Source organism: Fusarium solani (assembly GCF_023522795.1).
Source record: "Fusarium solani strain SB1 chromosome Unknown bctg00000010, whole genome shotgun sequence".
NCBI lineage: Eukaryota > Fungi > Ascomycota > Sordariomycetes > Hypocreales > Nectriaceae > Fusarium > Fusarium solani.
Genome location: NW_027072147.1, coordinates 120,771 through 138,066, shown reverse-complemented (window position 1 = coordinate 138,066; position 17,296 = coordinate 120,771). Strand labels below are relative to the sequence as shown.

The window sequence follows — 17,296 nt, the reverse complement described above, 5'->3', positions numbered from 1 at the left end:
CTGGGATTCGGGATACACTGCGCTCCATGTGGCGGCGAGTTATGGCTTTACCAAGATGCTACGACTACTAATAGAGGCAGGCGCTGATTTGAAGTCGACAACCCCGATGGGCGGGACGCCTCTGATCCTGGCTGTAGCTAACAATTCGGAGGGTTGCACGAGGGCTTTGTTAGAGTACGACATGGACCTCGACACAAAGGATGTACTAGGCTACACAGCCCTCCATTGTCTTCCGTCCCCTGCTCGATTGTCTATTGCAAAGCTACTGGTTAATCGAGGAGCCAGCCTAGAACTTCGGAACAATGCAGGCAAGTCTGTCCTCGACCTAGCTATTATGAGCAAGGATGTTCCACTCGTGGATTTTCTCTTGGATAAGAAGGTCGACATCAACGCGGCAGCCAGCTCAAGCGGAGCCGCTCTGCACGTTGGAGCCGCTACTGGCGATATTGGTATGGTCAAGCTACTCGTTCGGAAAGGGGCTGACGTGAACCTTGCCCACCCTTGGATGTACGGCACAGCGCTGCAAAAAGCATGCATGTCTAGAACTGGCACTGCAGAGGGGAGGGACGCTGTGGCTCGATTCTTGGTCGACGAGGTAGACGCTGATGTGAACGCCCATGGCGGAGTCCATGGCTCAGCACTGGACGCGGCGCTTCTGAATGGCGCTGTTGAAGTAGCCAAGTTCCTCATCGAAAAAGGCGCCGACGTGGGCTGGAAGGACACCTGGGGTCGGTGACCAGTCCGCTTCGCAACCTTGCGGACGCCAGGTCACTTCCAGCTGTTGCTCGACTCGGTGTCAGACATAGACGACGATAGCCTCGGTATTGCCACCAAGACAAACCTTGGCCACACGCCACTGCACTTTGCGGTCGCGAGCGGAAGTACCGATCTTGTCGAGCTTGTTCTCTGTCGCACCCGAGGCAAGACATCCATCAATGAGCCAGATGAGGACGGTTGGACCCCACTACTATGGGCGTGCCGGCCGTGTGACAAATGGGGCACGCCTGGTCAAGTTAAACACTCCATAGTGAAGCTCATCCTAGATAGGGGCGCGGACCCATTGGTGCGAGGGCGAACTTGGGATGACAAACAGTGGTCACCGCTCAAGATGGCGAGATACCATGGGGCGACGGAAGAGGTAGTACATCTGCTGAAAAAAGCCAGTAGGTATGGAAGGGAGAAGGGGGAGAAAGAAGAGTTTCACGCCTCCAAGAAGGGAGTGCGTCGCCTCGTTGCGTATTGCGACATGTGTCTCTTCGTGAGTTTTCACAATTGGGTCCCTCCTGACTAATGCTGACCTAGAATCAACCTTAGGGTATACGTGGGCTTGTAAACGTGTGTATGAGTTGCGACAACAAACTCGCCTTTTGTTTCAAGTGCTCTCGCTTGAAGGAAGAGCTTCACCCGTACCACAACAATTGGGAACTGCAAGGAACGGAGTTTGAGGAAACCGAAGAAACTGAGGAGGAAAGGGAATCTCCGGAGAGTTCCCCGGAGATTGAACAGGTACAAGATGACGACGCTGAGGGAGATTAGTCAAATGATGAAGATGACACGGATGGAGTTATCAATGGGGATGGTAAACAAGACTGAGGTGTGAAAGGCTAGCTAGTGGCTTACCACATGTGATATTTCAGCCAAGAGTGGCATTCGTAATTACCACTAACAAGGGCCTTGATTTGGTGAGACACATCTGCTCAACTTTGATCCCAAAGAAGCCAGACACGTCGTCTGGCAGCTTGACCGCCATTACAACGAACGATCCTTGCCGCCTTCGCTGTAAGTTGGCTCCAATCACGCGCAGCTGGGTGAAGAAATGGCCGCATTCTCCTAAGATCCATGAATAATCTGCAAAGTGCCTAGGTGGAAGGGGACCCAGCAGTTTTCAAACTCGGCATCACTCATTGGCAAAACAGCACAGCCACAACTATCACGACATAACCCCACTAAAAAGAGTTCCGTGCGCTTCGTCCGTAATGGCCGTGCTGTTAACCGAGCTTTTATTCAATTGCCCCGAGTTTCCCACTGCCGGCGTATTAATCGGGCCGCCTCCTGATATCATCGATCTATCCCTTATCACTAATCTTTCTGAAGGGATCACTAATCTTCCTGCGCGTAGGAGGAGAACTACGGCCAAGGCGGGACGGCGACACCAGTTCCTCCGAGGTATTGACAAAGACGATCTCTTCGTCCGATACGACGATATAGAAATAACGTATATGATAAGCATGCGACGCATCTAAGTATGCGACGCACCTATACTGTGCACTAAATCTTAAAATTCTTAAGCTTAATAAAAACCGCAATAAAAGAGCTATAGGCTTAGAGAAAGTATTTTAATAAACTTAACTCTTAAATAAACTATAGATAATTTTTTAGAATTTCTAAAAAAGTCTCTTAATAGAAAAAAAGCTACTTATACAGTGCGAATAGTTCTTTTTCTAAACTACCTTATAAGGGATTTTTTTAAAAAGTTTTAAAAAATCATAATAGGTTTTTTATAGCTTAATTAGTCTAACTCTAAGTTATTAGCTAATTAAATCTTAAGCTAAATTTCTTAGAATTTTTAAGGCTATTTTAAAATTTAGTATAAATCCCACTATAGGGTAAAATGCGTCGCATACTTAGATGCGTCGCATGCTTATCATATACGTTAGCATAAATATATTTTTGTTGTTTCCTTGTTCCGATATTTCATGTAGCAATCATTTCAGACTCTACTTTCGACGAATCCAATATGGCGAACAACAAGATTATCACGGTGGTCGGTATTACCGGAAAGCAGGTAAGAATGCCACGATCATAATTTGAACTGGTGATGATAAGTTTTGCTCACCTTGATGCAAAAGGGTGCCTCTGTTGCCGATGTGTTCCTTCAAGAGGGAGGTTGGCACGTCCGTGGCGTTACACGCGATCCGGCCAAGCCGGAGAGCCAAAAATGGGCTGCTAAAGGTGTCGAACTCGTCAAGGCGAACTTGAACGACGCTGCCTCCCTGAAAGCCGCATTTGCAGGATCAACTGTGGTATTTGGAGTCACCGACTTCTGGGGGATCGTCGGCGATCCAGAGGTCCAAAAGCGAGCCCAAGAAGCTGGCCGCCCAGTCAATGTGCTAGCCTACGACCTCGAAGTGCAGCAAGGTCGCAACATTGTTGACGCAGTCTTTGCGACTTTGGAGACCATCGACAGATTCGTGCTCTCGACGCTCTCTCCCACCAAGAAGTTGAGTAAGGGAAAGTATACACACAACTTTCACTTTGATGCCAAATGGGAAGCTGTCGAGTACCTGAAGGCTACATACCCGGCCCTGGATAAGAAAACGTCGTATTTGCAGGTAGCCTTGTATCTTTCAAACTGGAAATTTTCTCCGCTGGGGAGGCCCACCAAGGTAAGTCTACCACCCTCCCGCTGTTATACCTGCAACGCATAGTTGGTGTTGGCGTGAGATGCTACGGGTGGACACTAACCAGGCGGCAGCAACCCGATAATACATTCGTCTGGAGTCTCCCGGGAGACCCTGACGCCCCAGTAGCGCAGGTTGATGCGCGCCACGACACTGGTAAGTATCTCAACACGTTGGGAGAATACACAGCTGAAAGGGCTCCACAGGCCTGTTCGTCAAGGCTCTCACCCAGGTTGAGCCCGGGAAACACCTTCTGGGTGCTTCAGGCTTTTTGAGTTGGAATGAGTTCACCGCTCTGTGGGGCAAAGTCCATGGTGTGCAATGCCGCTTCCAGCGTCTGGACAGGGCGGTTCTCGAAAACGCGATTCCCGGAGGCGTTGGGGAGGAACTGGCCGACATGTACGAATACATCGGAGACTTTGGATATCACGGTGGTGACCCGAGTGTTATTTTCCCCGCCGACGTGAGTACCCCCGTCCCCGAGGTGAGCCATCAAACTAACATTAAAAACAAATAGCTGGGAGTGGACGTTCCATTCACGAGTCTTGAGGAGTTCATCAGGAAGGAAGATTGGTCAGAAGTGCTTTAAGTTAGAGGGGTGAACGCTCACAGTGCACCTCACAAGACCATCGAAATCATGTTCTACGTGGAATATTGCTGAGTGAAGCCGCCCGGCATCAACTTGAGGAGGCGGATCTGGTCGTTTGTTATCTCTAGCTTGGTGTATCTGTAGGCCCTGGCTGCTCTGAGCCAGTTGCTATTAAGCTTGAGTGTGTGAGGTTAGTTGCGATGCAGCACTTCCTGTCAAACGTTGAGATATCCCGGTCTTCTGGCTCAGTTATCCCATCGAGGGCCGGGCTTCAACCATAACAGAGAACACAATATCAACACTTCATAGCATTATAACCTAATGCTAGCACATTGGCCTCTTTCTAGTCTTTCTATTGCGTGCATCAGAAGACTCTTTCAATAAACAATAATGTGTTGCCGTAGGTCGGCTTCTCAAATTTCGAGCGGCAGACGGGTAGCAATGAACGACCGAGGTTGGAAATGAAAAGGCATGATGGAGGCCGCTGGTTAGATAAGCTCTAAGTTTACTCTGGTTGAGCCATAACCCCCATACTCTCTAATCCGCCCGGCTCGGTAACCGGTCCCAACCTGGCGGGTGTCGTAGGTGCACATTCATTCCGAGCCCCTCCCAAGCTCATGCAATGCGCATTCAAAGCAACATGATCCGACGTCGGTCATGACAACTCCCGCACTAGAGAGATCCAGAGCAACGTTTATCTTGACATGATCAGAAAGAATGCGTGTGACCTGGATGTCAGTTCGGGGCAATATCAAGCGCCAGCCCTCCAACATATTCTCAAATCCGTATACTCTGGCAGCCGTCTCCGCCTCCATATTTTCCGGATTTGGGTTACAAGTATAAAAACATAAGGGGAAACGGGAGTTGAAGAGACACAAGAGTTCCTCTGTAGGGTCAAAGACGGGCATAATAACTCCAGTAGACACCAACGTCATGAACCGGTATACAGAGTCGCTTTCTCAGAAAATGGCGGTGCTGAGTGAAAGTTGCGAGCCATCTTCCTCATCATCTCCCGTGAAGGCTTTGGCCGACTCGTCATTGCCGTTGCCCTCCAATGTCCCTTCACACCGCATCAGAGCAGTCTTCGGAAATGCCCTGAATGCCACCTTCATAGAATTCAAGGCTGAAGCAGCCTCCTAGCTGTATCTCGCAAACCAAGCTGACTCATGGCGCTACGGCCACATAAGCACCATTCTGCATAGCAACAGGCTGGGTTCCACCAAAGGATGGGCCGCTCTCAGGATAGATTCGATAGGGTATGTCACCAGTAATGATTTGTGCACCCCTGTCGACGGAGGACGGAAAGACCAGCGGTCACGGCGTGTTCGGGCCTCAATACCCCGATGGCCTCGTTGTGCCCTAGACAAACAAGGGATCATGCGGGGAAAGTTGGTCTTAAGTTCCGGGGTAGTGCGGGGCGTGGTCATTAGAGAGACCTCGGCTGATGCCAAAATGGTAACGTTTTTATTGGAAACGGCCAAAGATGGTGCGACGTCCGGAAGTCTGGAATCAAATTCCTCCGCCCACCCATGATAGTCTATGTTATGCGCTCCTGTTACAGCTACCTCTGTGCTCAGCTGACCGATTTTCCCGCAGCCAACTGCTCAGAGATCTTCTTGGCCAGTATTTGGTGGAATCCTTGTGTAGGATGAGCGCCATCGATATACATGTACTCCAGCGCGTTGTACTCGCAAGCGTCTGATTTGAACTCAGGCACAGATGTACCCCTAGGCACCACACCATTAGCCCGAAATCGCAACAAGAAACAGACGATGAATAGTTGACTTACGACTTGTAGTCAGCGCAGAAGCTGTTACTCTTGTAAATGGCGGTCTCGGGGAATTGGGAGGGGTCTTCGGTGACGGCAGTGATTAACGGAACGATGTCAAAGAAGAAAAAGGTGCTGTGAGCCAGCTTGCGATCCAGCTGTCGCACGAGCTTGTAAAGCTTCTTATTCCAGCTCTGAGATGCCGCCTCCAGTTGCGGAACAATATCTTTGGGCCTGTTGTTGGGGAATAGAGACTGCGGTGGCGTGGAAATGAAAATGAACTGCCGAGCACCGGTCTTGTACATGTCGAGGGTGAGTTCACGGATGCGTGCAATGATGGCAATTATCTTCTCCTCCTGGTCGACGTCGTTGATAGTCCGGTAGATGTCGTTGATGCCAATGAAGATGGCATAAAGTGTATCCTTCGGCGGAAAGAAGCCGGGCTGCTGGCTGGAGTAGACCTCAAACTTCTCATGAACTTGAGTATCTACGTCATTCGGTCCGGTCGTCACAATGTCCTTATCCGTGACAGCACCACCCACGGCCATGTTGTAGAGCAACACAGATGATTGGTTGTACTGTGTGGTTAAGTAAATAGGCCACATTTTACCGTTAGAACTCGTCTTGCCGGTATTTCCGAGAGGGTTAGAGACTGAGGGCTGAATGCCTGAGGTATTGAATCGAGTATCCGTCCATGAATCACCGCTGAAGGAAAGGTGAGAAGGAAAACGATATAAACCTGGCCAACAGTTGACTCACAAAGTAACGATATTTCTGATGTTCTCGAAGTTGAAACCTCGATGAGCTATTCGCTCGAAAGACGGTGCTGCTGTAGCACATGGCAGCACGCCGGCAAGAGCAAGTAACCCAAACAGCTTCATTTTGAAAGCTTGTCGTAGACGAGATAGGATAAAGGCCGTAGAGGATGACATAGCGTTGAAAAGACTTGTGCGGGCTCCGGCTGCTGAAATAGTAGACCCATCTTGAGTCTCGGACATAGATGCCCCGAGGAAGAGGCGGCTAACTCACTTCCGGATTAGGACCCTTGTTGCGGCCAATTACGCTTAACCGACCTAGGAGATTTGTCCGCGTTGACTTGCCTGCTACTCGGCTGGCTGGCTGGCTTCCAACACGGCCCCGTTATGTGTAGACGAACTTGATAGGTCTCTCGCCCTTGCCAGCATTTCCTTTCAACTGTTATCATTTACTATCCCGTAACAGAGGCTCTTGCTAGCTGCTTGCTCGACATAGTGGGTTGAACTACAGGTCTAAAGACTAATTAAGATGCCATAATCAGCGTCTAGAGACCCACCAAGTTTTGCCAGTTTGCTGCGTGGTTACAGTAACTCAACAACTATGGCACCGACAAAGCCCAGACTCGAATGGAGTCCCCACAAGAGGATGAGAACTAGCATGATGTACAAACTTGGTATTATTGAAGCAGGCATCATGATATTCGTCCCATCTGAAAACGGCGTCGACGCCTTAAACCACCTAACATCCCCTCCCTGAAAGATAAGATGCATACCATCAAATGCCTCAAGACGCAACAAGATGGAATAACTAAACCAGAAGACCCCCAAGGTTTGACTGAGGGTTGAAATGCCTGGCTTTGGAGGATTGAATATGCCCGCGCACATCACCACGATCCTTGATGGAGGCGACATTCCAGACCAGGCTAGGATCAAGTTGGCAGGGCTATTGATAACACCTCAAAGAATTAGGATCTCACTAGGAATGAGTATAGCACTGCACAATAAATTTACATGTATAGCCTAAGCAGCCGCCCTTCCCCTAGTCTCAAACGGCAAGATAAGAAAGACCACACCAGCAATAACAAACAAAGCAGCCGATATCCACACCGGCAAGTCCGTCTCGATTCCCACGTAGGCAGCAATAATAGGTGCCATAAGCCCACTGAGCCGATTAAACATAGCAACAAGTCCATTCGCCATGCCTCGGATGGGCGCAGGGAACAGCTCAGGGGTGTACGAATATAGGAGACCATAAACGAGATTCTGAAAGAATGCAATCGCGCAAGTGAATCCAATGATACCAGCTTCTGAATTTGCTCTGGTGAAAAGGAATAGGAAGACACCAGTTCCGATGCAGGCAAAGGTTCCTGTGCCTTTGCGCCCGATCTTCTTCAGATCGACGGTGAACCCACCGAGGAGGGAAGCTGGTATGCCGCACACAGCCTGGATGGCGTAGTTGCGATATGTCTTCTCCAGAGAGGAGCTGCCCTGGTTGACGCCCTTGTTCTCGAGGTAGATAGGAATGAAGGAGTTGTAGAGAGGATAGGCCATGCCAATAGAACACCACAAGAAAAGCATAAGGGAAGTAGATATGGCAATTTGAGGGCTGGCAAAGAGGGAGCGGATTTTGGCGGGCCTGAATTTTTCCATGTTTCGCTTGATTATGTTCCGGTGGTTGACGTTGGGTGCTTGGTCTTCAGCTGCCGTGCTGTTGTTGTTGTGGTTGTTCAACTCGGCGTCGATGGCTTCAAAGTGCGAGATAGTAAGCCAGGTTGTGGTCTTGTTCCTGGCAGCAACCTTCTGAACGACATCCACAGCCTGTTGATCTAGGCCCTTGCCTAAGAGATACTTAGGCGTTTCGTAAACGCGGAAGAGAAGACGCATCAAGAACAATACCAGTGTAAGACCGCCGAATGTCCAATACGTGTATCTCCAGCCGAGGTTATCCTCGAACCGACACTCTCCAGCAGGAAGACTAGATGGGCACGAGTAGTTTGAAATCAGAGGCCACGCGATCAATGCCGCAACAGCTTGGCCAACGGACCAAAAGGCGGACTGCATGGTGAGGAGGTACTGATGCGTGGCCGGGATGAACTCGAGGAAGATGGCACTATCGACGGGCTGGTTGCCTCCCGTGCCGACACCGATGATGGCGCAGAATGTGGCGATGGCGACAAAGTTGGGGCTCCCAGCGCCGACCAGTCCGGCGACGGAGGACAGGAGCAGGGTGATGTTGAAGGCGAGACGGCGGCCGATGAAGTCGGCCGTCATTGGCCACATCGAAGAGCCGACGACAAGGCCGGCGTATTTTGCCACCGTGAGAAAGGCGATTCTCTTGACTGCGAACTCGTTCCGGACTGGGGCACTGATGATGGTGATGGCTTGCATCCAGAACTACTCAGTCAGTAAAGGAGCGTTGGTAGGACAAGGGACTCTCACATTATCCACAAACCAGCCAAATCCTGTCATTGCAAAGACGTTCCATTGGAAAGATCCCATTCCCATATCGATGAGAGCCTGATTCATAACGGCAACTTTCCTCTCGTATACCACATCCGCTCCGGACGGAATAGTACGAGTGTCGATGCCATGATAGTCTCGGTCTTCAGCGACGTCGATCTTGCCAATAGCTCGAGACTCGTTGGTCAAAGTCCTCTCATTGGGTGACATGACTTCTGGAATCTTGAATTCTTTGTTCATGTCAAAATTCTCCATGGTTACGAGTCAGAGGCAGTAGTGTTGAGAAGCGAGATGTGAGAAGATGAGGATGGGTGTGTGTGTTGCTGATGGGAAGAATCGTTCGAAATAAGAGCTCCTTGCGCCCTCATATCTACACTGGTTATCAACACCAACAAGGCCCCAAGTTATCACGGCTGAAGCTGGGGTTTGCGGGGAGTCCTAGCCAAACCGAGAGTCGTCTCCATCCCGAGTCAGCTCCGCTTTTTCTTACCGAAAAGCTCAGCCTAAGATAGCGGCTAGGCCGGTGGGCGCTTCGAATCCCCCAGATACGGTATAGCGTGCTCGCCCCCAGATAAGTGACTGACGACCATGGTATACTGTACAACGCATTTTAGGGGGATAGAAAGTCTGTGCCTCGATTTGGCCCCTTGACAACAAGCAGCCATGTCGGCGCTTCAGATACGTAACGTACCCTCGAAGCGATAGCGCGCACCATCTCGCCGGGGACATTGCTGAATCTTGCTCTCAACGTCATCGGAAGCTCTTGGCCGTCTCCACAAGGTCTCGACTCCGAGAAGCCGAGCGCGTCTCGAATCCCCCAGATACGGTATAGCGCTACTCGCCTATCCAGCATCATGGTGGTATTCTCTGGGGTGCACCGGCTGAGAGATGGGCTTCTGCGGGGGAGAGGTGATCGTGTAAGTTAATATGTTCTCGCCTTCGTTATCATCACGAGGAGTTACGGAAGTGGAGCAGTGACACAACGCGTCTAGAATAACCTCTTTTGGGAAAATAGTCCCCCAGAACAGCTATCTATATAAGAAGGTAAGTTTGGCTTGTTCAGCATCTTATCTGTTCACCACCAACGCCAGCTTCCAACTCTAGTATCAGTACCCCTGCCTTTTTCGAGTCATTGACTCTGCAGTCCAAGACACAACCACCATGGCTCCTTCAGCTCTTATCGAAACACCCCTTGCCCAGAGCGCCCAGCAGTTTGCTTCCTCGAAGCAGGGCTCCGGTGTGCAGTTCAGTCCAGCCAAGCACCTGGCCTACTCCCGAAGTTTTGAAGATTGTTAGTGACATTGCTGGCGTCGAGCTCGTTCCAGCTATGGACTATGAAATCAGCCATACCAACGTCCAACTTGGTCCGGGTGGGCTTGACGCTGTCAGAAACACTACAGTCGAACCCCCCGAGGCCACCGCAGAAGCCATCAAAAAGTTCGAGCAGCACAAGCCCAAGAAACAAGAGGTCACGGACCAGACAAAGCCAATCATCGAGTGGCACAAGGACTCCCACCCCTGGGTCTGCGTTGTAATGCTTTCAGATGCTAGACACATGTCTGGTGGCGAGACGGAGCTTATGAAGGGTGACGGGACAACCCTCAAGGTGAAGGCGCCGCAAATGGTAAGTGAAACATCTTGCTCATGCACGATGCGGTACTAAACGGTGTGTAGGGCTGCGCTGTTCTCCTCCAGGGCCGCTACATCACGCATACAGCAGCACCTGTGACCAACATGCCGGAACGAGTCACCATTGTCACATCTTTCCGGCCAAAGAACCCCCTGCTCGTGGATGACACCACCAACAAGAACGTCAGGAACAAGTCTCACCTCACCGAGCTGTACTACCAATGGACGACATATCGTCTAGATGTGATTGCTCAGCGGGCTCGCATCGCTGCAGATGCCCTCAAGGAACGGTACGCAAAAAATGTCGCAAAGTCAGATGCCGAGGGCAAGGCTGGCTTGTGTAGAGTCGAGACTGTCCATCCGGAAGAGATCAAGAAGTGGTCGGAGGAGATGATCAAGTATATCCGGGACACGACTGAGGAGATGGGGCTACCTCTACAGTAGTCCCGAAGGGTCTTGGCATTTTTGTACTCCTTTGTTAACTATTCAGCTTACGAACGTATCATGAAGCATTAGTAACAGTTGCATTTGTCATGGAGAGTGAAAGTTGGCAAAGGAACATCGCCGCTACCCTCATTTTTTCCTCATCTCTTTGAGCGCTCGTTTTTGCAATTTTTAAACTAGCCTCACTTAGAGCTTTGTCGACAATGGAACTAAATGTCAACTCTAAGCTGTACGAAGGAAAAGCAACCTTTGCCTTGAATCTATATACTTCTGAGACTGTGATAGGTACCTATCCTGGCAAACTCGACGGTCCTTGTGCTCCCATGTAACTGTAGAGAAAAAAAAGGTGTACCGTGGATTCTGCGCAAGTTGGTTACTCAGCACTTGCTATCGGAACAGAAATCGCCCCAAAAGGCTCTCAAGATGAGATATCACATGACTTTGTCTTTCAACTTCTACAAATGGCCCAACCAGTGAAAACTTGCTTGTGTCATCCCTCACCTACGGGCAAGCCGAAGGTTGTCACACATTTCCTCCTTTGATGCCTTGCCACCGTACCCTGCTCCCTTATCTTCCGGCTTTGCGGGGTAGTAGGGGCGCTAATCGGTGACTCCACTGATAATCCAGGGGGCTTGGTACCCTCATCACTCAACCTCCACTCTCCCCTCACATCACGTCTTTGGAATCAATTAGGAAGCCTCTGAAGCTGTAGAAAGCGATATCCTTTATGTCTCAAGGCCCTCTCATTTGACACTGTTAAAGATGGAAACTAAGCAGTGCCAACGCCGGTCTCGAACAGGGTGCTGGACCTGCAGGAATAGGTACGTTATCGCCAGTCTGTGTCAGCGAATCTTGACTTATCCATCACAGGTGAAAGAAATGCGACAGTATCATGTTCCCATGCGGTAATTGCCGACGGCTGGGCTTGGATTGCAATACCGAGACCAAGCTTGTCTGGGAAGATGATTCTCGCAGAGCGGGGATGAAGAGGAGAGGTCCATCCAAATTCCCCAATCCCACCGATAACCCCGAACCTATTGCCGGCCAGCCTAGTTCGCAGAGAGCAGATCACAAGCCATCTACTTCAAGTCGCAAATCAGTCACAGCCCTGTCATTTTCCAGCCAGTCTGATCAGGAAATGGGCCTACAACGTCTCCGCCAAATCTCAGAATGGCCTTTCGAACTCGATCCCACAGAGTCACACGCTCTCAACCACTACATCCAACGATTCTCCAGGACATACCCAACCTGCGCAGGCCCTACTAACCCATTCTTACGAATCTTTCTTCCTCTCTCAATGCAAAGCCGGGTAGTTCTGGATGCCGTTCTAACTCTCAGCTGCGTTCAAAGCTGGGAGCACGGAAGCTTCGCCATGGAAAGACCCATGTTGTTCTTCCGATACAAGGCCCTCCGTGGTTGTCGGGAGCTTATCGATTCGGTTATAAACAAATCCGGACTCCAGAAGGAGGTCCAGTCAGCCTCAACTATGGACGCCATCCAGGTAGTGACCTCTCGGGCAGCAACTATCCACACTGGCGATATAATGCATCTCCTCGCCACATGTGTCCTTATGATCCTTTACGAGAAGCTCAGTGGAGAAAGGCAAGAAAACGTGACTGCACATCTGCGATTCTTTGCCCGGCTCTTCCCGGATAGGCTGTTTCTGACCATTGCAAATGGAAAGCCTCTCGACAACTCCAGGCAGCAGTGGAATGAGGCCATGGCCTTTCTCTCTAGCCTGTTCCTCTATAACGATCTCGTCAGGTCAACCTCGCTCCGCACTTCGACGCTTTCAGACTTTTACATTAGACACGGTGGCCCTGGATCGCGTTTCGAATTCCCCAGGATCATCGCCAGGCTAAGTGCCGGCGACCTTTCAGTAACAGACAAAGAGATCGCAGTGTGGGATGGACGGTTGGATTGGTTTCCAAGTTTCGCGCTCGATGGGCCTGACAGAAGCGAATTCTGTGAGAGGCTTCCTGTTGCAGAACCGGCCTTTGTTCTAAATCCGTACTTCCGGCGACTTGAAAACTTGGCCCGACCAGAGACCTGGAACGAGCGGGGCCTCGTCTCGGAGCTCTACCGCATAGCAGCCTCAGTGTACATAAAGCAAACACTTGTAGACCGGTGGGTCTCATTCAGCTATGACCACCGAGAGCTAGACGAAAATGATTTGGAGATGGGAAATCTTCCGTCGTGGGGGGTTGAGCTACTTCGTTTGTTGCCACCCGTCTCGCCCTATGATAATACTCTTTTATGGCCTATCTCTATCATTGCAAAGGAACTCACAGATGAGATCGAACGTCAGTTCGCCTTGAATAGGGTCGAATCATTAGAGAAACGGTTTAGCATGAAGCATTTTAGCGATGTGAGGGAGTATCTTGTTACTAGTTGGATGGCAAAAGATGAGGGCATTATTAGCACATACGAGCAGGCAGTTCTTTTTGGCTAGAACTAGATTCTTGGAAGCTTTGACAGTAAAGCCGCCATCATTTTCACCGCTGCAGATTGTGATATAGACGCCCCTTTTATCAAGTTGCCGACAATTCGCCAGCTCGTAAAAGCATCAGTTACGTTTTTGCTTCTTCGACTGCTCGTCAACGCCAAATCTTCTGGCCCTTGCATGGCTCCTAAATGACCGACGCTTGATGACGCAGGTTTATGCTTCAACTCCCATATGATGCTAGACCCAAGCAATGAACGAGCCTACGATCACTGTGCCATATGCCAGTAGTTGCTCCTCCAGGTGCCATGTTCACATAATCATTCACGTTGAGGCGGATGTCAGAGGTAACATGAATAGCAAAGCGTGTTGAGGGGTGGTCAGAAGCCGGAACAGAAATTCATCCGCTTATTGCAGATATGCTCTCCCATATTGAGGCAGAATATAGGTTGAATAAGACAGGTTCGGATCAGACGGCATCACTCATGAACTAGGCTTCCGATTACCCGTGACCAACCCACATACTGGTGACATATAACGCGCCAAAGGTTTACTCGTCAGCGTTTGGCTGGAAGGTTGGGTGTGACGGCAAGTTACGCGCGTCGCGTGCGCTAGCAATAAGACCTCAACAACACGAATATTATTAGATTTATCTTCCAAATTCGTCAACGGTACCGCCCCCAGCGTCTCTAGCTTTTGTTGAGAACCATTCTTCTGGCTTTGTTATGAAGACCTCCTGCAACAATTCAGGGACTTGGCCCTCTCAGTACCAGGTTGTTGCGGAATACCCTGCGTGTTGTACGTGCATTCAGGTCGCTAAGCCCACAACGTCGATTTGCGATGGCTATAATAGACCAAAAAATCAAACCTCACGGTTATCTCCTCTGCTTTGCGAAGACTACAGCAGGTCACTCGCCGCGCAGTTAGTATCTTAACTGATCTGAGAGCGTTGACTGGATATCATGATAGAGCATTAACTTCCTGGTACTCGCCACTCCTCCTAAGATGAGTGCTTCATGAAGTTACGGTGAATACGCTGGTCTCAACTGGGTTAGATCCCTGCGGGTGACTCAGCTGTAGTCTTCGCACAGCAGAGGAGATACTGAACGGCGATAACTGTCATGGTGGGCAGGATAGCAGGGCCAAGCTGCCAAAGCCCAAGGACCACTGACGCAAGGGCACATCGCAAAGACTAGAAATAGAATGACATGAAGTTAAATGGTCACATCTGTGGCTCGGATCAAGGCACATCCGCGCCAGCACTGAAAGGCTTGCACTGCCACATACACTCTAGAATCTTAAGCCCTTGACTTGTTGGTGGGCAAGGGCGCCGAATGGTTGCCAACTGGCAATACATACGCCGTCACTTGAAATCGATGGACCTATATAATAGACCCTGAGATGCTAAGGAATGGCTTCTTGTCTATCATCACAAAACATCGACTCCAGACTTCACCATCTATTACTCAACTTCCTTACCTGACGGCAAAGAACTACACTACCCCCATCTGAGAACCTCTCAATCTCATCCATCTCATCAAAATGCACTTCTCTCTCTCTGCTCTCCCTCTCCTCCTTGCCTCCACCGCCCTGGCAGCCCCCAGTGATCGCAGCAACTTCAGCCAAGCTGGAAATATCGATATCTTCCCACCCCTTCATCGCTACTCGGACTGGGCCATCTGCAAGGGCAAGATCACCAAAGCCCGTTTCCCGAACTTGCAGGCTCCTAATGAGAAAGGTGGTTGCGTTCGCTACTACCGGGGCATCGACATGACGGGCGTCGTCACGGAGCAGCACTTCTTCTTCAAGGATGGCTTCAGGAATGCCTGTGACTGCGCCGCCAAATGTCTCGAAGAACCGACTCAATGCACCAACTGGGTCTGGAAGCATACTTTCATGGCTGGCGATGGCGGCAAGAGGTCCTGTACTTTGTACAGCAGTCCTAACTTACCTAAAGACGTGACGCTTGCGTACAATCTCGCAAAGAGTTCAGGCTTTGCGCCGTTGCAGGATGCCAATAACCCTCAGGCTGGAGCCCCAGCGCCTCTAACCTTCCTCGACGCTGCTGGAAAGAAGCCGGATATTTTTGGAGTCTCTGGCTTTGTCACTCAGGACGAGAAAGGACGACAGTTCTGCTAAGAGGCAAACCAGGGCGGAATTTTGTGTTTCTTTTGGGCTATATGCTGGGGTTGGATGGGTGTTCTGAATCTACGAGTTGGATCACTTAGCATTATTGCTACATTTTCCCATATTCCTTGTCTTTCATTTCTCACCTGTCTTTCATTTCTCACCTGTCTTTTATTATTCCTTTACGATCCGTCATGATCATCTCACTTTCCTTTATTATACCTCCTCTCATATCTCGCACCCCTTGATAGTTGTCTCTATTTATCTTTCCTTTAATACTCACGGTGGACTAAATCCTCTAGTATGACTTCTTATCTTGCCTGTTATTTAAACCAGTTTAACCCGCTATGTCCTTCTGTAGCAAAGTCATCCTGTTGCCGTGATGAAGGGAATAATTGTCGGTGATGTTAAAAGGTCTGAGTTATATATATCCATCCGCAGATCAGACCATCTTAGTTATATAGTCTTAACATTCTAGGAGCCTACTAAGGATTGAGTTTTTAAGGCTATAATAAGAGTTTATTATCTCTTATAAATTTTCTAGGTATTTAATTACTTATAAAATATATAAAAATAGCTTTTATTATTACTAGACTTTTTATAAATCTTATAACTTAGTTAACCTATTAAGAGCTAGGCTTTAATTATAATAAGAAATATATTATAATATTATAATATATAATTATTAATAAATTAGGCTTATTCTTAAACCTATATATATTACTTATATTATTATTCTTATAAAAATCCTTATTTTTTTTTTAAGCTATAATATAGCCTTTTTAATTAGGCTTAATATATTAATAATCTAAAGAGTATTTAGCCTAATATTAAAGGTATATAATTACCCTTAGAGCTATTATATAAGGCTTAATCTAATATACCTTTTTAATATAAAGGTCTTATCTTAATATTATTAATATTATCTTAAAATAACTTCTTTTATTAAAATAGCTTTAAATTAAAGCTTAGATATTTATATATATTTTCTTAAGTTTTTATATTATTTAAATATAAATAAAATTCTATTTATTTTTTTTATATTTATAATAATTTATTTATTATAATTTTTATTAAAATCTTAAAATATTTAAGCTTAAATAATTTTAATATTATAAGTATTAATTTTTTATTAAATATAATTTTTTATTATTTTCTTTTTATTTAAATATTAATATTATTTTTTTATTTTTTTATTTTTTATAATATATATTATTAAATTAACTTATATTTCTTATATTCTTAATTATATTTTTATTAATTATATAATTAATAAAATATTATATGTTTATTATATTACTTAGGCTTATTAAGATTTTATTTTATTATAATAAGTAGCTATATATTTCGCGTATAAGTTTATAATATAATTTATTTAAGACTTATTATTTATTAGTTTTCTTATTATTTAGAAGTTATTTATTATATTATTAGATCTATCTTAAGAGTAAATTACCTTATTCTACTATATAAGTTATTTTATTAACTTAGTATAATATTCTTATAATTCTTAACTATTTATAGATTAATAATTAGGCTTTTTTATAGTATTTTTTATATTAATATATTTTTCCTTATACTTTATCCTTAAGGTTATAATTATTATAATACTATTATATAGCTTAGGTTATTTCTTCTAGGTTATTATATTATATAACTTAGTAATAATAATAATTAAAG

General features: G+C 47.4%; 7 protein-coding genes across 7 annotated transcripts; 5 read left to right on the top strand and 2 right to left on the bottom strand.

Annotated features, from left to right (window-relative positions):
• Positions 1-55: 55 nt before the first annotated feature.
• Positions 56-1,536, top strand: MRS44_014082 (uncharacterized protein; the record flags this gene model as incomplete). The annotated part of the gene is made up of 3 exons (XM_065618263.1): positions 56-728; positions 768-1,258; positions 1,378-1,536. The coding sequence occupies 3 exons, from the start codon at positions 56-58 to the stop codon at positions 1,534-1,536; spliced, it is 1,323 nt and encodes a 440-aa protein (XP_065474335.1).
• Positions 1,537-2,737: 1,201 nt separating this feature from the next.
• Positions 2,738-3,990, top strand: MRS44_014081 (uncharacterized protein; the record flags this gene model as incomplete). Its single annotated transcript, XM_046271845.2, has 5 exons — positions 2,738-2,785; positions 2,850-3,386; positions 3,476-3,557; positions 3,608-3,864; positions 3,919-3,990. The coding sequence occupies 5 exons, from the start codon at positions 2,738-2,740 to the stop codon at positions 3,988-3,990; spliced, it is 996 nt and encodes a 331-aa protein (XP_046124100.2).
• A 1,573-nt stretch (positions 3,991-5,563) lies between these two features.
• MRS44_014080 (uncharacterized protein) lies at positions 5,564-6,639 on the bottom strand (the record flags this gene model as incomplete). The annotated part of the gene is made up of 3 exons (XM_046283061.1): positions 5,564-5,717; positions 5,780-6,463; positions 6,518-6,639. 3 exons carry the CDS (start codon positions 6,637-6,639, stop codon positions 5,564-5,566), a joined length of 960 nt encoding a protein of 319 aa, XP_046124099.1.
• An 894-nt stretch (positions 6,640-7,533) lies between these two features.
• Positions 7,534-9,228, bottom strand: MRS44_014079 (uncharacterized protein; the record flags this gene model as incomplete). The annotated part of the gene is made up of 2 exons (XM_046279160.2): positions 7,534-8,907; positions 8,953-9,228. The coding sequence occupies 2 exons, from the start codon at positions 9,226-9,228 to the stop codon at positions 7,534-7,536; spliced, it is 1,650 nt and encodes a 549-aa protein (XP_046124098.2).
• Positions 9,229-10,134: 906 nt separating this feature from the next.
• On the top strand, positions 10,135-11,046 carry MRS44_014078 (uncharacterized protein; the record flags this gene model as incomplete). The annotated part of the gene is made up of 3 exons (XM_065618262.1): positions 10,135-10,268; positions 10,318-10,597; positions 10,648-11,046. 3 exons carry the CDS (start codon positions 10,135-10,137, stop codon positions 11,044-11,046), a joined length of 813 nt encoding a protein of 270 aa, XP_065474334.1.
• Positions 11,047-11,938: 892 nt separating this feature from the next.
• On the top strand, positions 11,939-13,498 carry MRS44_014077 (uncharacterized protein; the record flags this gene model as incomplete). The annotated part of the gene is made up of 1 exon (XM_046283060.2): positions 11,939-13,498. The coding sequence occupies one exon, from the start codon at positions 11,939-11,941 to the stop codon at positions 13,496-13,498; it is 1,560 nt and encodes a 519-aa protein (XP_046124096.2).
• A 1,533-nt stretch (positions 13,499-15,031) lies between these two features.
• Positions 15,032-15,628, top strand: MRS44_014076 (uncharacterized protein; the record flags this gene model as incomplete). The annotated part of the gene is made up of 1 exon (XM_046281753.1): positions 15,032-15,628. The coding sequence occupies one exon, from the start codon at positions 15,032-15,034 to the stop codon at positions 15,626-15,628; it is 597 nt and encodes a 198-aa protein (XP_046124095.1).
• Positions 15,629-17,296: the final 1,668 nt, after the last annotated feature.